The 15,094-nt window shown below is 42.0% G+C and overlaps 1 protein-coding gene across 2 annotated transcripts in view; it reads right to left on the bottom strand.

Moving 5' to 3' along the window:
• ANXA6 (annexin A6) overlaps positions 1-15,094 on the bottom strand; it is a 91,953-nt gene that overhangs the window by 23,698 nt on the left and 53,161 nt on the right. For both annotated transcript variants that reach the window (XM_075856146.1, XM_075856147.1), the window contains exons 9-13: positions 12,325-12,418; positions 8,997-9,092; positions 7,900-7,958; positions 2,541-2,663; positions 1,032-1,090 (exon numbers count right to left, since the gene is read on the bottom strand). In XM_075856146.1, coding sequence (XP_075712261.1) covers positions 1,032-1,090; positions 2,541-2,663; positions 7,900-7,958; positions 8,997-9,092; positions 12,325-12,418 — 431 coding nt within the window. The remainder of the gene's footprint in view (positions 1-1,031; positions 1,091-2,540; positions 2,664-7,899; positions 7,959-8,996; positions 9,093-12,324; positions 12,419-15,094) is intronic.

Here is a 15,094-nt window from a genome sequence, read left to right as displayed (position 1 = left end):
GTAAGTATAAGATATATTTTTTTCTGAGTTGCGTTTTTTGCGGCAGAATCGCTGCGAACCCGCCGGGTTTTACCTCCCTATTGAATTCTATGGGGAGAAACTGCCACAAATAAGCAGCGTTTACGCAAATACAATTGACATGCTGCGGAATAAAATTCCGCACTGCAGGTCAATTTCTGAGCATTATTTCCACTCAGTATTTCCGCAGTGTGTGGATGAGACTTGTTTTATCTCATCTACTTTGCTGCTACTGTATTTGCTGCGGATTTTCCCTAATGAATTCTGGTGCAGAAAATCCGCAGTATTTACGCAACGTGTGAACTGACCCTAAGGCTGTGTTCACACGACCTATTTTCAGGTGTAATGGAGGCGTTTTACGCCTCGAATTACGCCTGAAAAGACGGCTCCAATACATCGGCAAACATCTGCCCATTACTTTCAATGGGTTTGCCGACGTACTGTGCCGACGACCTGTCATTTTACGCGTCGCTGTCAAAAGACGGCGCGTAAAATAACAGCCTCGTCAAAGAAGTGCAGGACACTTCTTGGGACGTAATTGGAGCCGTTTTTCATTGAATCCAATGAAGAACAGCTCCAAATTACGTCCGTAATGGACGCCTCGCAAAATGCGAGTACATGCAATTACGTCTGAAATGACAGAGCGGTTTTCTCCTAAAAAACAGCTCCGGAATTTCAGACGTAAATGCAGTTATCGTGTGCACATAGCCTAATTCTGACTCCTGAAATATCTGGTAAATACCTGATATCGCCAGGGAAAGTTGTGGCTGGCCACACATTTCCCCATGACTAGTTTTTAATACCAGTCAAATGAATAGCTGACCATGTAATAGGTGGCGGAGCGCTGGTCAATAGAGGAAGGTTCCGAGCAGGGGAATTGCAAAAAAAATAAAACATCTATGTCTTATATTTTATACCAATGATATATAATCATAAAGTAAAAATAAGTAAAAGGTGACGATCTGAAAACGATGAGCTATACTAATATACAAGCAGCATGTGGTCATACATACTCGTCATCTCCTCCACACAGGTTCAGCAGAGCCTTCTTATATTCTCCAGATGTGTCATTCTACAAAGAATATAATAGATGAATTAAAAAAATATAAAAATAAAATCACTGTTTCGAAAAATTTGCAGATCAAGAAAATCATCTACTAAGATTAATGGAAAAATGAGTTTTCCTTTTATTTCATCCCTCTGATGTGTTCCCTGTTCCTCTAAAGGAGTTGTGTTGCCCCTGTAGGGTTCCCAATGAAGTACCATACAAAGCGGCAGAGAAAGGTTAGAAGGAACACAAATACGGTATTTAATTCTACAGTTCAATCTGCTCGCTGCTCAACTTGTCCACCTCTGAATGTTATTTTACAGTTTATATACAGATAAAATCTGTATGAAAAGTTGAGTAACATTGTAAATACTTTTCATTACTAATGTTGTACTAATCCTTTGTTACAGCCTGTTTTATAGCCCAGAGCTGCATTCACAGTTCTGCTGGTTATCACACACACACACACACACACACACACACACACACACACACACACACACACACACACACACACACACACACACACACACACACACACCTGACATCTTAGCGAAGCTCCTATAATGTAAGGGGCAGTTACTTATACAAAATCACCACAGCAAGGTCTGTGCAGATACAGAAGCAGCAAGGGATGCTAGTTGATTTTAGCTCTGAAGTCTGCAGAATTTTGAGTGCAGCTCTGGAGTAAAATACAGACTTTAACTCAGGATCATTACTGTAAGATAAGTAATGTAATATATTTAAAAAGTTACTCAACTTGCGATGTAGATTAATTCTATAAGTTAACTAAGATAGTGTTTAAAAGGTGGACATACCCTTTAAAGCTGACATGTCTATGATGTATGACTGTATGAGTTCCCTAATGTCACGGTTCTCATCTATGTTAAGTGTATTAAACGGGAATGCTCCCGGGGCGTTCCCTGAATGTATCCACAGGGCACCATTTACCCGACTTATGCCAAAACATTGTCCTTTTGGCATCCGCCAGACAGGCGTATAACGGAATTCCTTTTTTGTTAACTGTATAGCAAAGCATAGTCTGCTGTACTTTCCTATACAGAGACATTTTTTTTTTTAAAGTATACAACGCAATAAAGTTTTTTTTTTTTTTTTTTTTTACAATGGGAGCCTATGGGTGATATATGCCACTGTATGCCCGACGACATATACCTCCCGTAAGCCTCAAACGTAATGTGAACAGAGCTGTAGATTGACTACATATACAGGTATATTTTTCAGGACCGGATCCAGGATCGGCCTTTTTGAGCCATTTCCTTGTGCCCATTGTGGCGGTTTACTTTACCCACATGGTAGAGAGGGAGACTCAGGACCTGAATTTGGACTTTGAAAATAATTTTCGATTGATTTATTGATTGCTATAAATTTTTCCAACAATGTCAATTTGTGGCTCATAATCCTGTCATCCTCATTTCATGTTAGAGCAGATAACATGGGGTGCGCTGGTCATTACCTTAATCATAGAGAACAGAGACTTCTCATACTGGGTCCTAAATGATTCCCGAATGTCCATCATGTCAATCTCACTACGTGAGACCATTATACGAATCAGGGTGTTGTCAGCTGTACCAAAGCCCTGGAAGAAGAAAAATCATATTAATTGGTGAACCTCACAAAAATTAAGCTTAAAATACACACAGTACGGACATATATCACTTTACATGCTGCAATTTTCACAAAATTGCTTATTATACAATGAATAAGGTTTAATTGAAAGAAGTGGAATACCCCTTTAAAAAGTGTATTCATCAATTTTAAGAATGCACAAAGTGAAGATTTATCAATACTTAAGTAAACCAAAAATAGAGCAGTTGCCCATAGCAACCAATCAGAACCCATCTCACATTTTCCAGAAGCCCTAAGGAAAAAGAAAGCATGAACCTGATTGGTTGCTATTGGTAACTGCACCATTTTGCTTTTTACAATAATTTTGATAAATCTCCTTTATTTGTTACCAAAACATTTCTTATTCTAAGGCCTCATCTGTCAAAATCCAACCTCAATAATACTTTAATGGGATATTTCACACCCAGATTTAAGTTTTTCATTGTATAATGAAAAGTTACATAATTTTCCAAAATCCTTTATGTATAAATTTCTCACTGTTTCCAAGATCTCTGCTAACAGTCATTGAATGGGAACCTTCACTGCTTACCTCCAGTGAATAAAAATCTGTCATGATCACACAGGTGTTTGACTCGTCATAAGGCCTTATTCCCACGAACATGTCCGTTTTGCGCGCGTAAGAAAATGCCGCGTTTTTCCTGCATTGCAGTTCAATGTGGCATGCGTCTTCTTACACGCGTATGTCATCCGTTTTTACGTCAGCAAAAAAAAAAAACTGAAGGAGGTGTTTTTCTTTTTCTTACCGTTTATTTAGCAACTGTTGCGTTAATCATGGACAGCACACGAATGAGGTCCGTGTGCTGTCCGTTTTTTTTCACGCACCCATAGACTTCAAGTGGTGCGTGATGCACAAAAAACACACAAGAATAGGACATGCATTAAGTTTCATGCAGCGGACACATGTGGAAAACACTGAATGTCTGAATGGCCCCTTTGAATTTCATAGGTCCGTGTGACGTCCGTTGTTTTAACCGCGTAACACGGACGTGAAATACGCTTGTGTGAATAAGGCCGAATCTGTGTATCCATCTCATGACCAGGACATATTTTTATCCCCTGGGAGTAAACAAAGAAGTTTCCGATTGAATGACAGTAAGCAGAGATCTTTAAAGTGATATGGGATTAATACAGAAAGTGGAATTAATGTATAACCATTACTTACTGAAATCGGAGTACCCCTTTAAGCATCTTGAGTTAGAATATATTCATCTAGTACAGTGGTTCTTAACCTTATTGGAGGTACTGAACCCCACCAGTTTCATATGCGCATTCACCGAACCCTTCTTAATTGGAAAAATAAAATATGATTTTTTTCAAATTCAAAACAGAGGTATATATTTTACTGGTGCACAAAATGAAGCGTGCATCAACATCACTGTGTTCAAAGAACAAAACCATCAAAACATGATTTTCACACAAAAACATAATAATGAATCTTTACTGGAAATCAGTGTGACTTCTGCTGTTGCCTTTCAGAGACCAGTTCAGAAATGCGCGGCTTCACCTTGGCAAGTGCCATACTCATGTCATTTTCGCAACAAAGTCTGTTCCTTTTCTTCGTTTTTATGTCCAGCATCCTCGAAAAGGATTACTCGCAAAGATATGGTGTAACAAACGGTATGAAAATCTCCAGAGCTTTCTCAGCAATAACAGGGTACGTTACCATTTGTTGACACCAAAACATTGAGAGCGTTGTTGTTCTGAAGAGTTGCTGTTGAACCTGGCTCTGCTGAATTTCAATGATTTCATCGAGGTATTCATCATTGACACCTGTTGTCTCACCCATGCTGGATATGACTCTTGTAGGGAAGTATCCGTCGAGCGACTTTGCAAGCTCATGTGCGTGGCAATTGCTTGCTTCAGTTCCGCGGGTACAGAAATGTCTTCGATTCCAGATACATCTTCGATCTTACTTACACAGTCATCCAGCAGGGGAAAGTTTGCGAAGTTATCGTTCTCTGTTCGTCGTTTCCATAACGGTAGCTTTTTTTTTAAAAGCCTTCAGGTTTTCTTCCGCTTCGATGATGTTGACTCCACCGCCCTGCATCTGTTGATTGAGGGGATTAAGAGCTGCGAAGATATCAGCCATGTACGCTAAAATGAGAATGAACTCAGAATTTTTGAAGCAATCTGCAGGACAATGTTGGTGCTCTTGCAAAAACAGGGCTAATTCCACACGCACGGCAAAAACACCCTGGGATAACCACCGAATGTTAGAATGGTACAGAAGTACCTCGAATTCAGAGCCCATTTCTTTACACAGCTCACTGAAGATGCGGTGCCTCAGAGCACTATTTCGCACATAGTTCACACATTCCACTACAATTTTTAATACTTCAGCCAGTTTTGGAGGCAAGGTTTTTGTTGCCAACGCATGCCTGTGCAGAATACAATGCGTAACAATGATGTGTGGTGCATCGGCTTTCACTAGCGCACCAAAACCAGACTTTCTTCCCAGCATGACTGGAGCTCCGTCCGAACAAACTGCAGAAACCATATCCCACGAAAGATTGTGGTCTTTGAAAAAAGTCATCCACAAGTTTCTTCACATCGGCTGCCGTAGTTGTTATTGTAAGAGGCTTACAAAATAAAAAAATCTTCCTTCATCACGTCGTCGTTCACATAGCGCACGAATACAGCAAGCTGGCTTAGATTGGAAACGTCTGTGGTCTCGTCGAGTTGAAGGATGAATTTTGCCGGGCTTGAAATCAGATATGCAACTACTTGAGTCAAGATATCTTTGCTCATGTCCTCTATTCTGTCGCTGATGGCGTCATTTGAAAGAGGAATTTGGGATAGCTTAACTTCAGCCGCTTTTCCCAGCATGATATTCGCCATCTTCAACACAGCTGGTTTTACCAATGGTGTGTGGTTTGCCCTGCTTTGCGATCAGGTAAGCAACTTCGTACGATGCTGTGAGGATCGGTTTGTTGATGGGTACAAAGCCAAGGACAGGCAGAGTAGCCTTTTCATCGACTCTGGCTCTCTTCACCTTGAAGTCAGCGAGCGTTGTATTCTTGTATTTTCCATCTCCATGCAGCTTAAGGAAGTGTTCTCTTAGTTTTGCCGGTGCTAGACTAGAATTGCTCAACTTGGCATTGCAAATCATGCAGTTAGGACGCTGACTCCCATCACGTTCCGTTATACATGTGAATCCATATTGTACATATTCGTCCGAACCGCTATTTTTTTGCTTGACATGGTTAGTATGAAGGGATTAAAATATTAAGAAAGAAATCACACGACGTACCATCACGACAGTCACAAGTCGACTACTGAGCGCACCAAATTCCCCGCAGCACAGATAGGCCAAGCGACGTAGCGTTATCACCTGCAGCCAATGATGGCCAAGCGGGGTGTGTCATCACAAATCATATGAGTCGGATGTGTGTCTTGACCTCCACCGAACCCCTGAAGCTGACTCACCGAACCCTTGGCGTTCGATCGAACCTAGGTTAAGAACCACTGATCTAGTAATAGAATCAGAGGCGAGTAAAGGTCCTATTACACGGGCCGACACAGGACGTGCAAACGATCGCCGATCAATGAGACAGCTCGTTGATTGCCGCTCGTTTGCTCCTACCACACGGAGCAATGATTAGATACGTATAGGGACGAGCGCTCATTACTACGATTGTTTGTCTCCATACATTTTCATCATGTCGGCAGCACATTTCCATGTTTACACAGGTAGAATTGCTGCCGACAATGCCGATTTTTAATTCTGCATAAAAGGGCAGAGCAGCTGATGAACGAGCATCAGCTGATTATTGCCCTGATTACACAGCGCAATGATCAAGAATGACCATTCATATGAGCGCTCATTTGCCCGACCATTGACCCGTGTAATAGGGCCTTAACCCTTTCAGGTCCAGACTAGTTTTTGCTTTTATGCTTTTGTTTTTTCCTCCCCGCCTTCAAAAAGTCATAACTCTTATTTTTTCATTGACACACCCATGAGGGGACAAATATTTACGGGACTAATTATACTTTCTAATGGTACTATTTAATATTATGTATACTGTACTGGGAAGCTGGAAAAAAATTCAGAATGGGGAGGAATTGGAAAAAAACAGCAGTCCTGACATTATCTTATGCGTTTCATTTTTACGGTGTTCACTATACGGTGAAAATGACACATTAGCTTTATTTTGCGGGTCAGTACGATCACGGTGATACCAAATTGATATAGTTTTTGTTATGTTTTAGTACCTTTAAAAAAAATTGAAAAGTTTGAAAGAAACAAAAATTTTTTTGCATCGCCATATTGTGACCCCCGTAACTTTTATATTTCTGTGTATAGAGCTGTGTAAGGCGTATTTTTGTATGTGAAAATATGTAGTTTGTATTAATATAATTTTGAGGAATGTCTGGCATTTCAATCACTTTTTATTAAATTTTTTTTGGGGGTTGAAGTGGCAAAAAAAACGGCGATTCGGCCATTTACCCTTTTTTCCCGCTACGGCATTCACCGTATTGGAAAAAATGTGTCGATTTTTAAATAGTTCGGGTATTTTCAGATGCAGGTATACCTAATGTGTTTGTTTATTTTGGTAAATTTATTTTTATATGTGATCTATGGTAAGGGGGGGGGGGGGTGATTTGAATTTTTATATATATATTATTTTTTTAAATATTTTTTAAGACTTTTTTATTACTATTTTTTAGCCCCACCTAGTGGGCTTGAACCAAGGATCATTAGATCGCTTATGCCATAGACTGCAATATCACAATATTGCAGCCTATTGCAAAATCAATGTATTGCAATCTTCCTATAGCAGAGCTGGGGGTGTTCACAAGGCTCCCAGCTGCTAGAGGAATACATCGGCTCCCGTGATCTCGCCCGAAGTCAAAGCGAAAGTAAAAACCCCTCTGACAACGGCATCTGAAGGGTTAAATGCTTGCGATCAGGGATGTTTCTGACCGCAAGCATTGCCGCAAGGTCCCTGCTGTGTAAGAAGCCGAGCGGCACCATTTTTAAAAACCCTTTCCCGATATAAATCGCCGGTGGAGCGTCGGAAAAGGGTTAAGTAGGATGGATCAACTTTTACATTTGGGAGACCTTTGCTTTTAATGTCTTTTTAATTATTTTTTTTGCATATACAGTGTGATGTATGTAGACTGAGCGACACTTATTCATGTTTCAGGCCATGGTGATCACTGTTCTGTACATTTACTGCACTTACTTTCATGGCTTTGTTGAGTCTAGTAGCAAAGTAATCTCTAGTGCTCCGAATGCATTTCACTGGAAAGAAAGTAAAAATATATTGACCGTGCGGGTAATTCTAGAGGTCACATTCAAACAGGGCATCACTTCATGATGGAAATGATCTCTCTAATATGATGTCACCTCTGACATTCATTTATCAAAATAGTTATATGTCATTGAACGAACACCAGTGCGTGTCACGTCACCAACGCCATCTTTTATCCTCTTTCGTTTGCCCATAAACAGGGGTACAGCTATAGGGGGTGCAGAGGTAGCAGTCACACCTGCGCCCTGGTGCCTGAGGGGTCCCAAAGGCCCCACTGCCACATAAAAAGACACCAGTATTATAAATGGCACATGGTAGGTAGGGGCCCTGTTACAGGTTTGGCATTAGGGCTCGGGAACTCCAAGTTACGCCTCTGCTTATGAATATGCTACACAGGACACATGGGCTTTACCATACCATAATACGGGGCTCTTTTGCATTGACATAAGACACGTATGTAGGAAAACATAGTTGTATGTTTGTATGGTATAAATAAATTAATTAATTCAATAAAAACTTGGATAGCAGTTTTAATTTTAGGGGGCAGTTAGTTTGTCACTGGGTGTTGGCGGAATATATTCCTGAAAGAAATGCAATAAATTCAGGTACTCTGTTAGGAGTTCAGGTTCCCATAACCAAGGGAGCGCTCACACGTGGCGTATTTGCTTCGTATTTCTGCTGCAAAAAATCCGCTGCGGAAAACTGCGATGTAGGCCAACAGGAAAAATATTCTGCAACGTAGTCAGATTTTTTTAGTTCACTGCAGAATATTTTTCCCATAGGCATTACATTGTCATCATACGCTGCGGAAATACAATGCAACTACGCCACGTGTGAGCGCATCCTAATACTAAACCTAGGGGGCAAATACATTTCACAGCATCTTAGATGTACATTATAAAATAACCTCACAATTGCAGTGAAGTTAAGAGCCCTGTATTCATTCTGTGCTATTCTTTATACATGGCTTCTTAGAAGACGACTTACATACCAGATCCAGTCATGGATTTTATTCTTAGAAAACTTACCTACAGCCAACATCAACTTCTCGAAGTCCCCAGAAAGTTCCCCCTTTATGCTTTCCTCTATTCTCTTCCCAGCAATTTTCTCATACTCATCAAAAACTGCAAAATAAAAAGAATATGTTATAAAGTATGATAATCAATGTTCCCCCTAAGTATAGGCAGCTCCTGAGCGGGGCAGTTAGGGAGCAGGGCAGGTCTCCATTATTGGCGGGCAATCGGATGACCAAAAATAATACCCCCAGTAACTGCTAATAATGCGTACTAAATAAAAGAATAAGAAAACTTATTTTAAATTAGTTTTAATTCCTTTTTTAAATACAATATTACAAGTACAGCAGTAAAATAGACAGTTATAAACACCAATTATAGGCATCAATGAAAGAATCCCTCTCTTACACCACTCTCCCTATAGATAGCACCACACCCCCCCCTATAGATAGCACCACACAGACCCCCTGTAGATAGCACCACACACATCCCCCTGTAGATAGCGCCACACAGACCTTCTATAGATAGAGCCACACAGAACCCCCTGTAGATTTCACACACAGCCCTAGCTATAGATAACGCCACACACTCCCCCATGTAGAGAGCGCCACCCCCCCTGTGGATAGCGTCACACAGCCCCCCTGTGGATAGCATCACACACAGCCCCCCTAGATAGTGCCACACAGCCCCCTGTAGATAGTGCCACACATAGCCCCCTGCAAATAGTGCCACGAAGCCCCCTTGTATATCGTGAAACACAGCCCCCCTTGTATATAGGGCCACACAGTCCCCCTCCGGTAAATAGTGCCACACAACTCAATTGTATATAGTGCCACACAGCCCTCCCATTGTATATAGTGCCATACAGCCCCCCTTGTATATAGTGCCACATAGTCCCCCTCTCTTGTATATAGTGCTACACAGCAATCCCTCCTGTGCATATAGTGCTACACTGCTATCCCCCCGTGTATATAGTGCTACACAGCCATCCCCACGTGTATATTGTCACATAGCCCCCCCAAAAAAAGTTTGTACTTACCATGCCCCATTCCCACGACTGCGCAGGGAGTCTTCCCAGCGCCTTATAGGCTGCATACCTAACGTTGCCTGCAGCCTATAGTATTAATTTGTATCTGCGTCCTAAGGACTCAGATACAAGTGTATGTGGCTGTCGCTAGCACTGGGGCCCCCTCCAGTGCTAGCGATGCCACTGCATTCGCCCGCCGCCCATGACATTGCGCCGGCTTTAAAGTTTAGTGAGCCGGGGGACCGCACCGCGCGGCCGCGCACCTAATAGGGAACACTGATTATAATCACAATAAGTTATAGAATAGTCCACAGTAACTATAATATATCTATAACTAATGCAATATACTGTTTATAATTATAAAAGAAGTTGTCTGACTATTAAAATCCTTTTCTGACAGAATGGTCTTCCGATGATAAGCAGATCCCGCAATGATCAGTAGTAAACTGTGGGATAACCCAGGAGCAGGCGTTATATTTCCCTGCAGCACCACCACAGGGGAAATTAAATATTACACAGCTCTCATTAAGATCAATGGACTATCAATTTAATGCACAGACATACCGGATCCTCCAGAGTGAGAGACGCTCTTTGTAGACACTTTCTGCTTTAGCTCATACATGAAAGTCCTAAATGGATCCCTCTCGAATAACTCAGAATTACATAACCGAGTATTTGAAAACAGATTTCCAAACCAGACACCCCTTTAATGCTTATGTGTTTTAATATATAAAATGTTATATCATGTCCCCATATTACACCAAAATTAATAGAATGGTCCAATATTGGACCTATACAACCTTCAGCAGTGGCCCAACCTGCAACACATCTTTAAAGGGGCTGTCTCATGTTTAAACATGATCTCCTAACCACAGGATAGGTGATAACATGCTGATCGGTGCTGAACGCTGGGACCCCACCGATCACGAGAACGGGGGTACCATTCCTCCTAATGAATGTAGTGGCAGGTTGTGCTTGCGCCCTGCTGCTCCATTCATTCTCTATTGCACTCCCGAAAATAGCCGAGCGCTGTACTCGGCTATCTCCAGCAGTCCCATAGACAGCAAATGGAGCGGCTGTTCGCCTGCGTGACCTGCCGCTCAGTTCATTTGGAGAAACAGGACCCCCTTTCTCATGATTGGTGGGGGCCCCAGTGGTCAGCCCCCTACCTATCAGCATCTTATCACTTATCCTGTGGTTAAGAGATAACTTTTAATCTTGAGACAACCCTTAAAGTGAACCTGCACTTTTGGGTATTTTTTGCCTAAAATGGAAAAGTTTAAACAAAGGCAATATGTAATCAACAAAATGACCAGGAAATAAACGGCATAAACTTCTTGAATCCAGATAGATAACCTCAGTAGAAGGCAGTGCACTGTTTGACAGCACCCCCACCACAGGAACTATTGTGCTGCTCCAAGAAGTACAAATTAATTACCGACTGACCCCTGCCCTCTACATGCCCCGCCTGTGCTTAAAACCCTGTGAGGGTGCGGTATTGATATTTTCAAACCATCAACGCTGAAATACAGTAATGCAAGCAATTCTAAGTGACTAAAGCGGCCCATGTACATTATATAACGATTTACCGCAATGTAGCTGATCAATCGCACGCTGGATCGGCACTGGCCAATCAGGGGACGCCTTTGCATAATGTACATTTGTAAAGTGACCAACGATCAGTCTTGAACGGCCGATTATGCAATTATATCATTGTAGAGGACACAAATATAAAATGACTGATCACCTTTTCAGTAGATAATGATCTGCCCACGTAACGTTTTCATTCATTTATCAGACACAATGGTCGATGTCAGTCAATTCAGCTAATTTGTATCTGAAGTGTATGGGCAGCTTAATTCTCTGTGCTTAAATAGATTTGTCTTTTTGGCGTTAGATGGGTAAGAATGGTTGTATTTCATTTTAGGGGTTCTTTTCAGGATCTCCAACTCTTGGCCGGAGTGAAGAGAAGGTTATCAAGAGCATCTCTCGCTCTGGAGGACCTGTCCTGTCCTACATTACACAGACAGCCCATTGATTTGAATGGGCTGGTATGATACCTATTTTTTTGCCAGTGATGGCGCTGCAGCAAGATTTATACTGTACTGCTAGATTTCTCCATAGATAACAGCTGATTACTGGGGGTCCCAGCAGGAGAATACTTTTTGTCAAGGTATCCTAACAAGTAGGGATTGTCAAAAGTGGAGAAACCCTTTAAGTTTACAAATTCAGTTCTACCACATGTACTGTAGCACAGGCAGCTCTGCTGCATCTACACACGAACAGTCCAGAGCTATGGAAATAGTGTTCACTTACCAAGTTGGAGATGTGTCTTGCTCCGGCTTCCCAAAATAAATATGAACTGAGCCTCGTCTGTGCCCCATTTTTGTTCTCCAGCTTCAAATAGATCCTGAACACAAGAAAATACATGGATAAATCATACAATAAATCAGGGGTGGGGAATTTTTTTCTGCCAAGGGCCATTTGGGTATTTATAAAATCATTCGCCATAGAAAATCATCAACTTAAAAATTAACCTGCTATATTTGGTCAAGCATTTAATTAACTCTCCCCTAATGTGATGGCTGGAACGGCTTCTCTTTGTTGGGGCGAGTGATGTTAGCCGGTATTGATGATGTTGCTACTGCGTCGGTCAGTCTGGAGCGCAGTCGAATCTTTGGCAAGTTTTGAAAAGAACTGCTGGCAACAGTAAGTTGTTCCGACTTACTTAACCACTGCCGACACAGGCGGGTACCTTGCGCATTAGGACGAGAATCGTCCTGTGTGACAGCCGGTGTCCGCGCGCGATCAGAAGTGGGGCAATAGCTGTAATACACATCCGTAGCCTCCCTCTAACAACGGAGAGAAGAGAAACCTCTTCTATCCGCTGTTAACCCCTTGAATGCCGCGATCAAAGATGATAGTGGCATTCAAAGTAAGTAAGAGGAGGGGGACTGCCCTTTGATCGTGTCACAGAAAATCGGTGAAAATGTAACGCGATCAAAGCCCATAACTTGTATGGTCAGACAGCCCAGGGTCCATTGAAGGACCCCAGGGCTGTCTGACCATATTTCCTGTTGTTAGGGCATACTGAAGTACGCCCTAACAACTGCCTGTGTACAATCAGTAGACAGGCTAATGTACTGGCATATAGATCTATGCCAGTACATTACAGTTAAAAAATCTAAATCAAAATGAAAAATCCCTTTATGGGATTAGAAAAAAAAAAGTTAAATTAATGTTAAATAAAAAATAAAAAAAAAGTTAAAAAATACACAGAAATTCTCATTTTTTTACAATAAATAAACTTTTTAAAATATAAGTCCCAAAACATGAAATAATTTAGACATATTTGGTTTCGCCACGACCGTAACAACCTGTACAACAAATGTAGAACATTATTTATGATGATCGGTATATGGTAAAAAAAAATAATAATAATAAAACGACAGCTGAACTGCTTTTTTTTTTAGCATTTTCGCCAAAATAAAAATTTATGTCAATTAAACGATAATGTATTTGTTCCAAAAAATGGTACTTACATAAAGTACAACTCGTCCCGCAAAAAACAAAGTCTTATACAACGACGTCGTACAAAAAATTAAAAAAAGTTATGAGCGTCGGGATGCAAAGAGGGAAATATAAAAAAATTGTTCTGTCCTCAAGACCAAAATTGTCCGTGTCCTTAAGCGGTTAAAGGGGTTTTCCCATTAGAGACATTTATGACCTATCCAGGGGATAGGTCATAAATGTCAGATGCGGGCACCTCTCTGTGTTCCGGCTGATTTCCGACCATGAAGAATAAAATGGCATAGTAGCGTAGCATGCGAGTTACGCTGTTTCCGTAACTAATATTCAGCTCTATGGGACTTATGCAAACAGCGTAGCTCAGCGAGCTATACCATTTTATTCTTCATGGTCGGAAATCACAAACTTCAGCCACAACACAAAGAGGTAGAACGGGGTGACGTGAGGTCAGGTGACTGGACTGTGCCGGCCCGGGAGTGGACCAGTCCGGTCACCTGACCTCACGTCACTGACTCAGGTCAAGTGACCGGACTGGCGCACTCTTGGGCCGGCACGCACCGACCTCACTCAGACTGCCGCCGCCATACTTGGCTCCATCCTCCCATCTCCTGCTCCTAAATGTGAGTAAGTAGGGTGGGCGGACGGAGCCAAGGAAGAATTGACATAGCGGCGGTCAGAGTAATGTCAGGGCGTGCGTGATTGCCGGGAGTGGACCAGTCCAGTCACCTGACCTCACGTCACTGACATGAGGTCAGGTGACTGGACTGTGCCAGCCCGGGAGTGGACCAGTCCGGTCACCTGAACAAGCCTCACTGATTCTTGGACTGGCACGCACCGACCTCACTCAGACAGCCGTCTGCCCTTGTCCTGCTCCTACATGCGAGTGAGTAGGGCGGACAGAGCCAAGTAACGAATGACGTGGCAGCAGAGCGGTCTAAGTGAGGTCGGGCCGGACCAAATTATCTCGGGCCGGACGTTCCCCACCCCTGCAATAAACGAACGGAAAGTCATAATTATCACAAATAATGTTCATAGAAATGATCTCCTGACTGGTAAAGATGAGCACAACTCCAAAAATCTTAATTCCAAAAAAATGTCTGAATGGAGTACCGTGAGCCCTCCATAAGAAATGATTTCAATGTCCCACCCTCCATCTATACAGAACAAGTAGATGGGACCACATGACCAATCACTCCACACAAGATGACTCAGCAATAAGAATTATTATGTTATTTGTGCATTAACCCCCAAAATTTAATATACCCCTTGTTATTGATGGGCACATTTAAATGTCGGATCCTGGGCCCACGAAACAAACCACTGGACCACTGGTGGGCCAGTCCAACATGGGTCAAACATGAATTTGAAATCTAAAAGGACCACAAATAATTCCTAGTAATAGGTCCTGTTTTCGCACGTGATGGAGAGTACTGGCTATTTACATAGACTGCAATAGTCAAAGTAGGTTGAATTGCACATTTTTCAGGCCAGTGCCCGGGTTGGGATTTGCCTGTATAGACTTTTTTTCAACATTGACCAGTGGATAATATGTTCTCTT

Source organism: Rhinoderma darwinii, chromosome 3 (assembly GCF_050947455.1).
Source record: "Rhinoderma darwinii isolate aRhiDar2 chromosome 3, aRhiDar2.hap1, whole genome shotgun sequence".
NCBI lineage: Eukaryota > Metazoa > Chordata > Amphibia > Anura > Rhinodermatidae > Rhinoderma > Rhinoderma darwinii.
The sequence above is the reverse complement of the archived record's forward strand: the minus strand, read 5'-3'. Positions and strand labels throughout refer to the sequence as shown.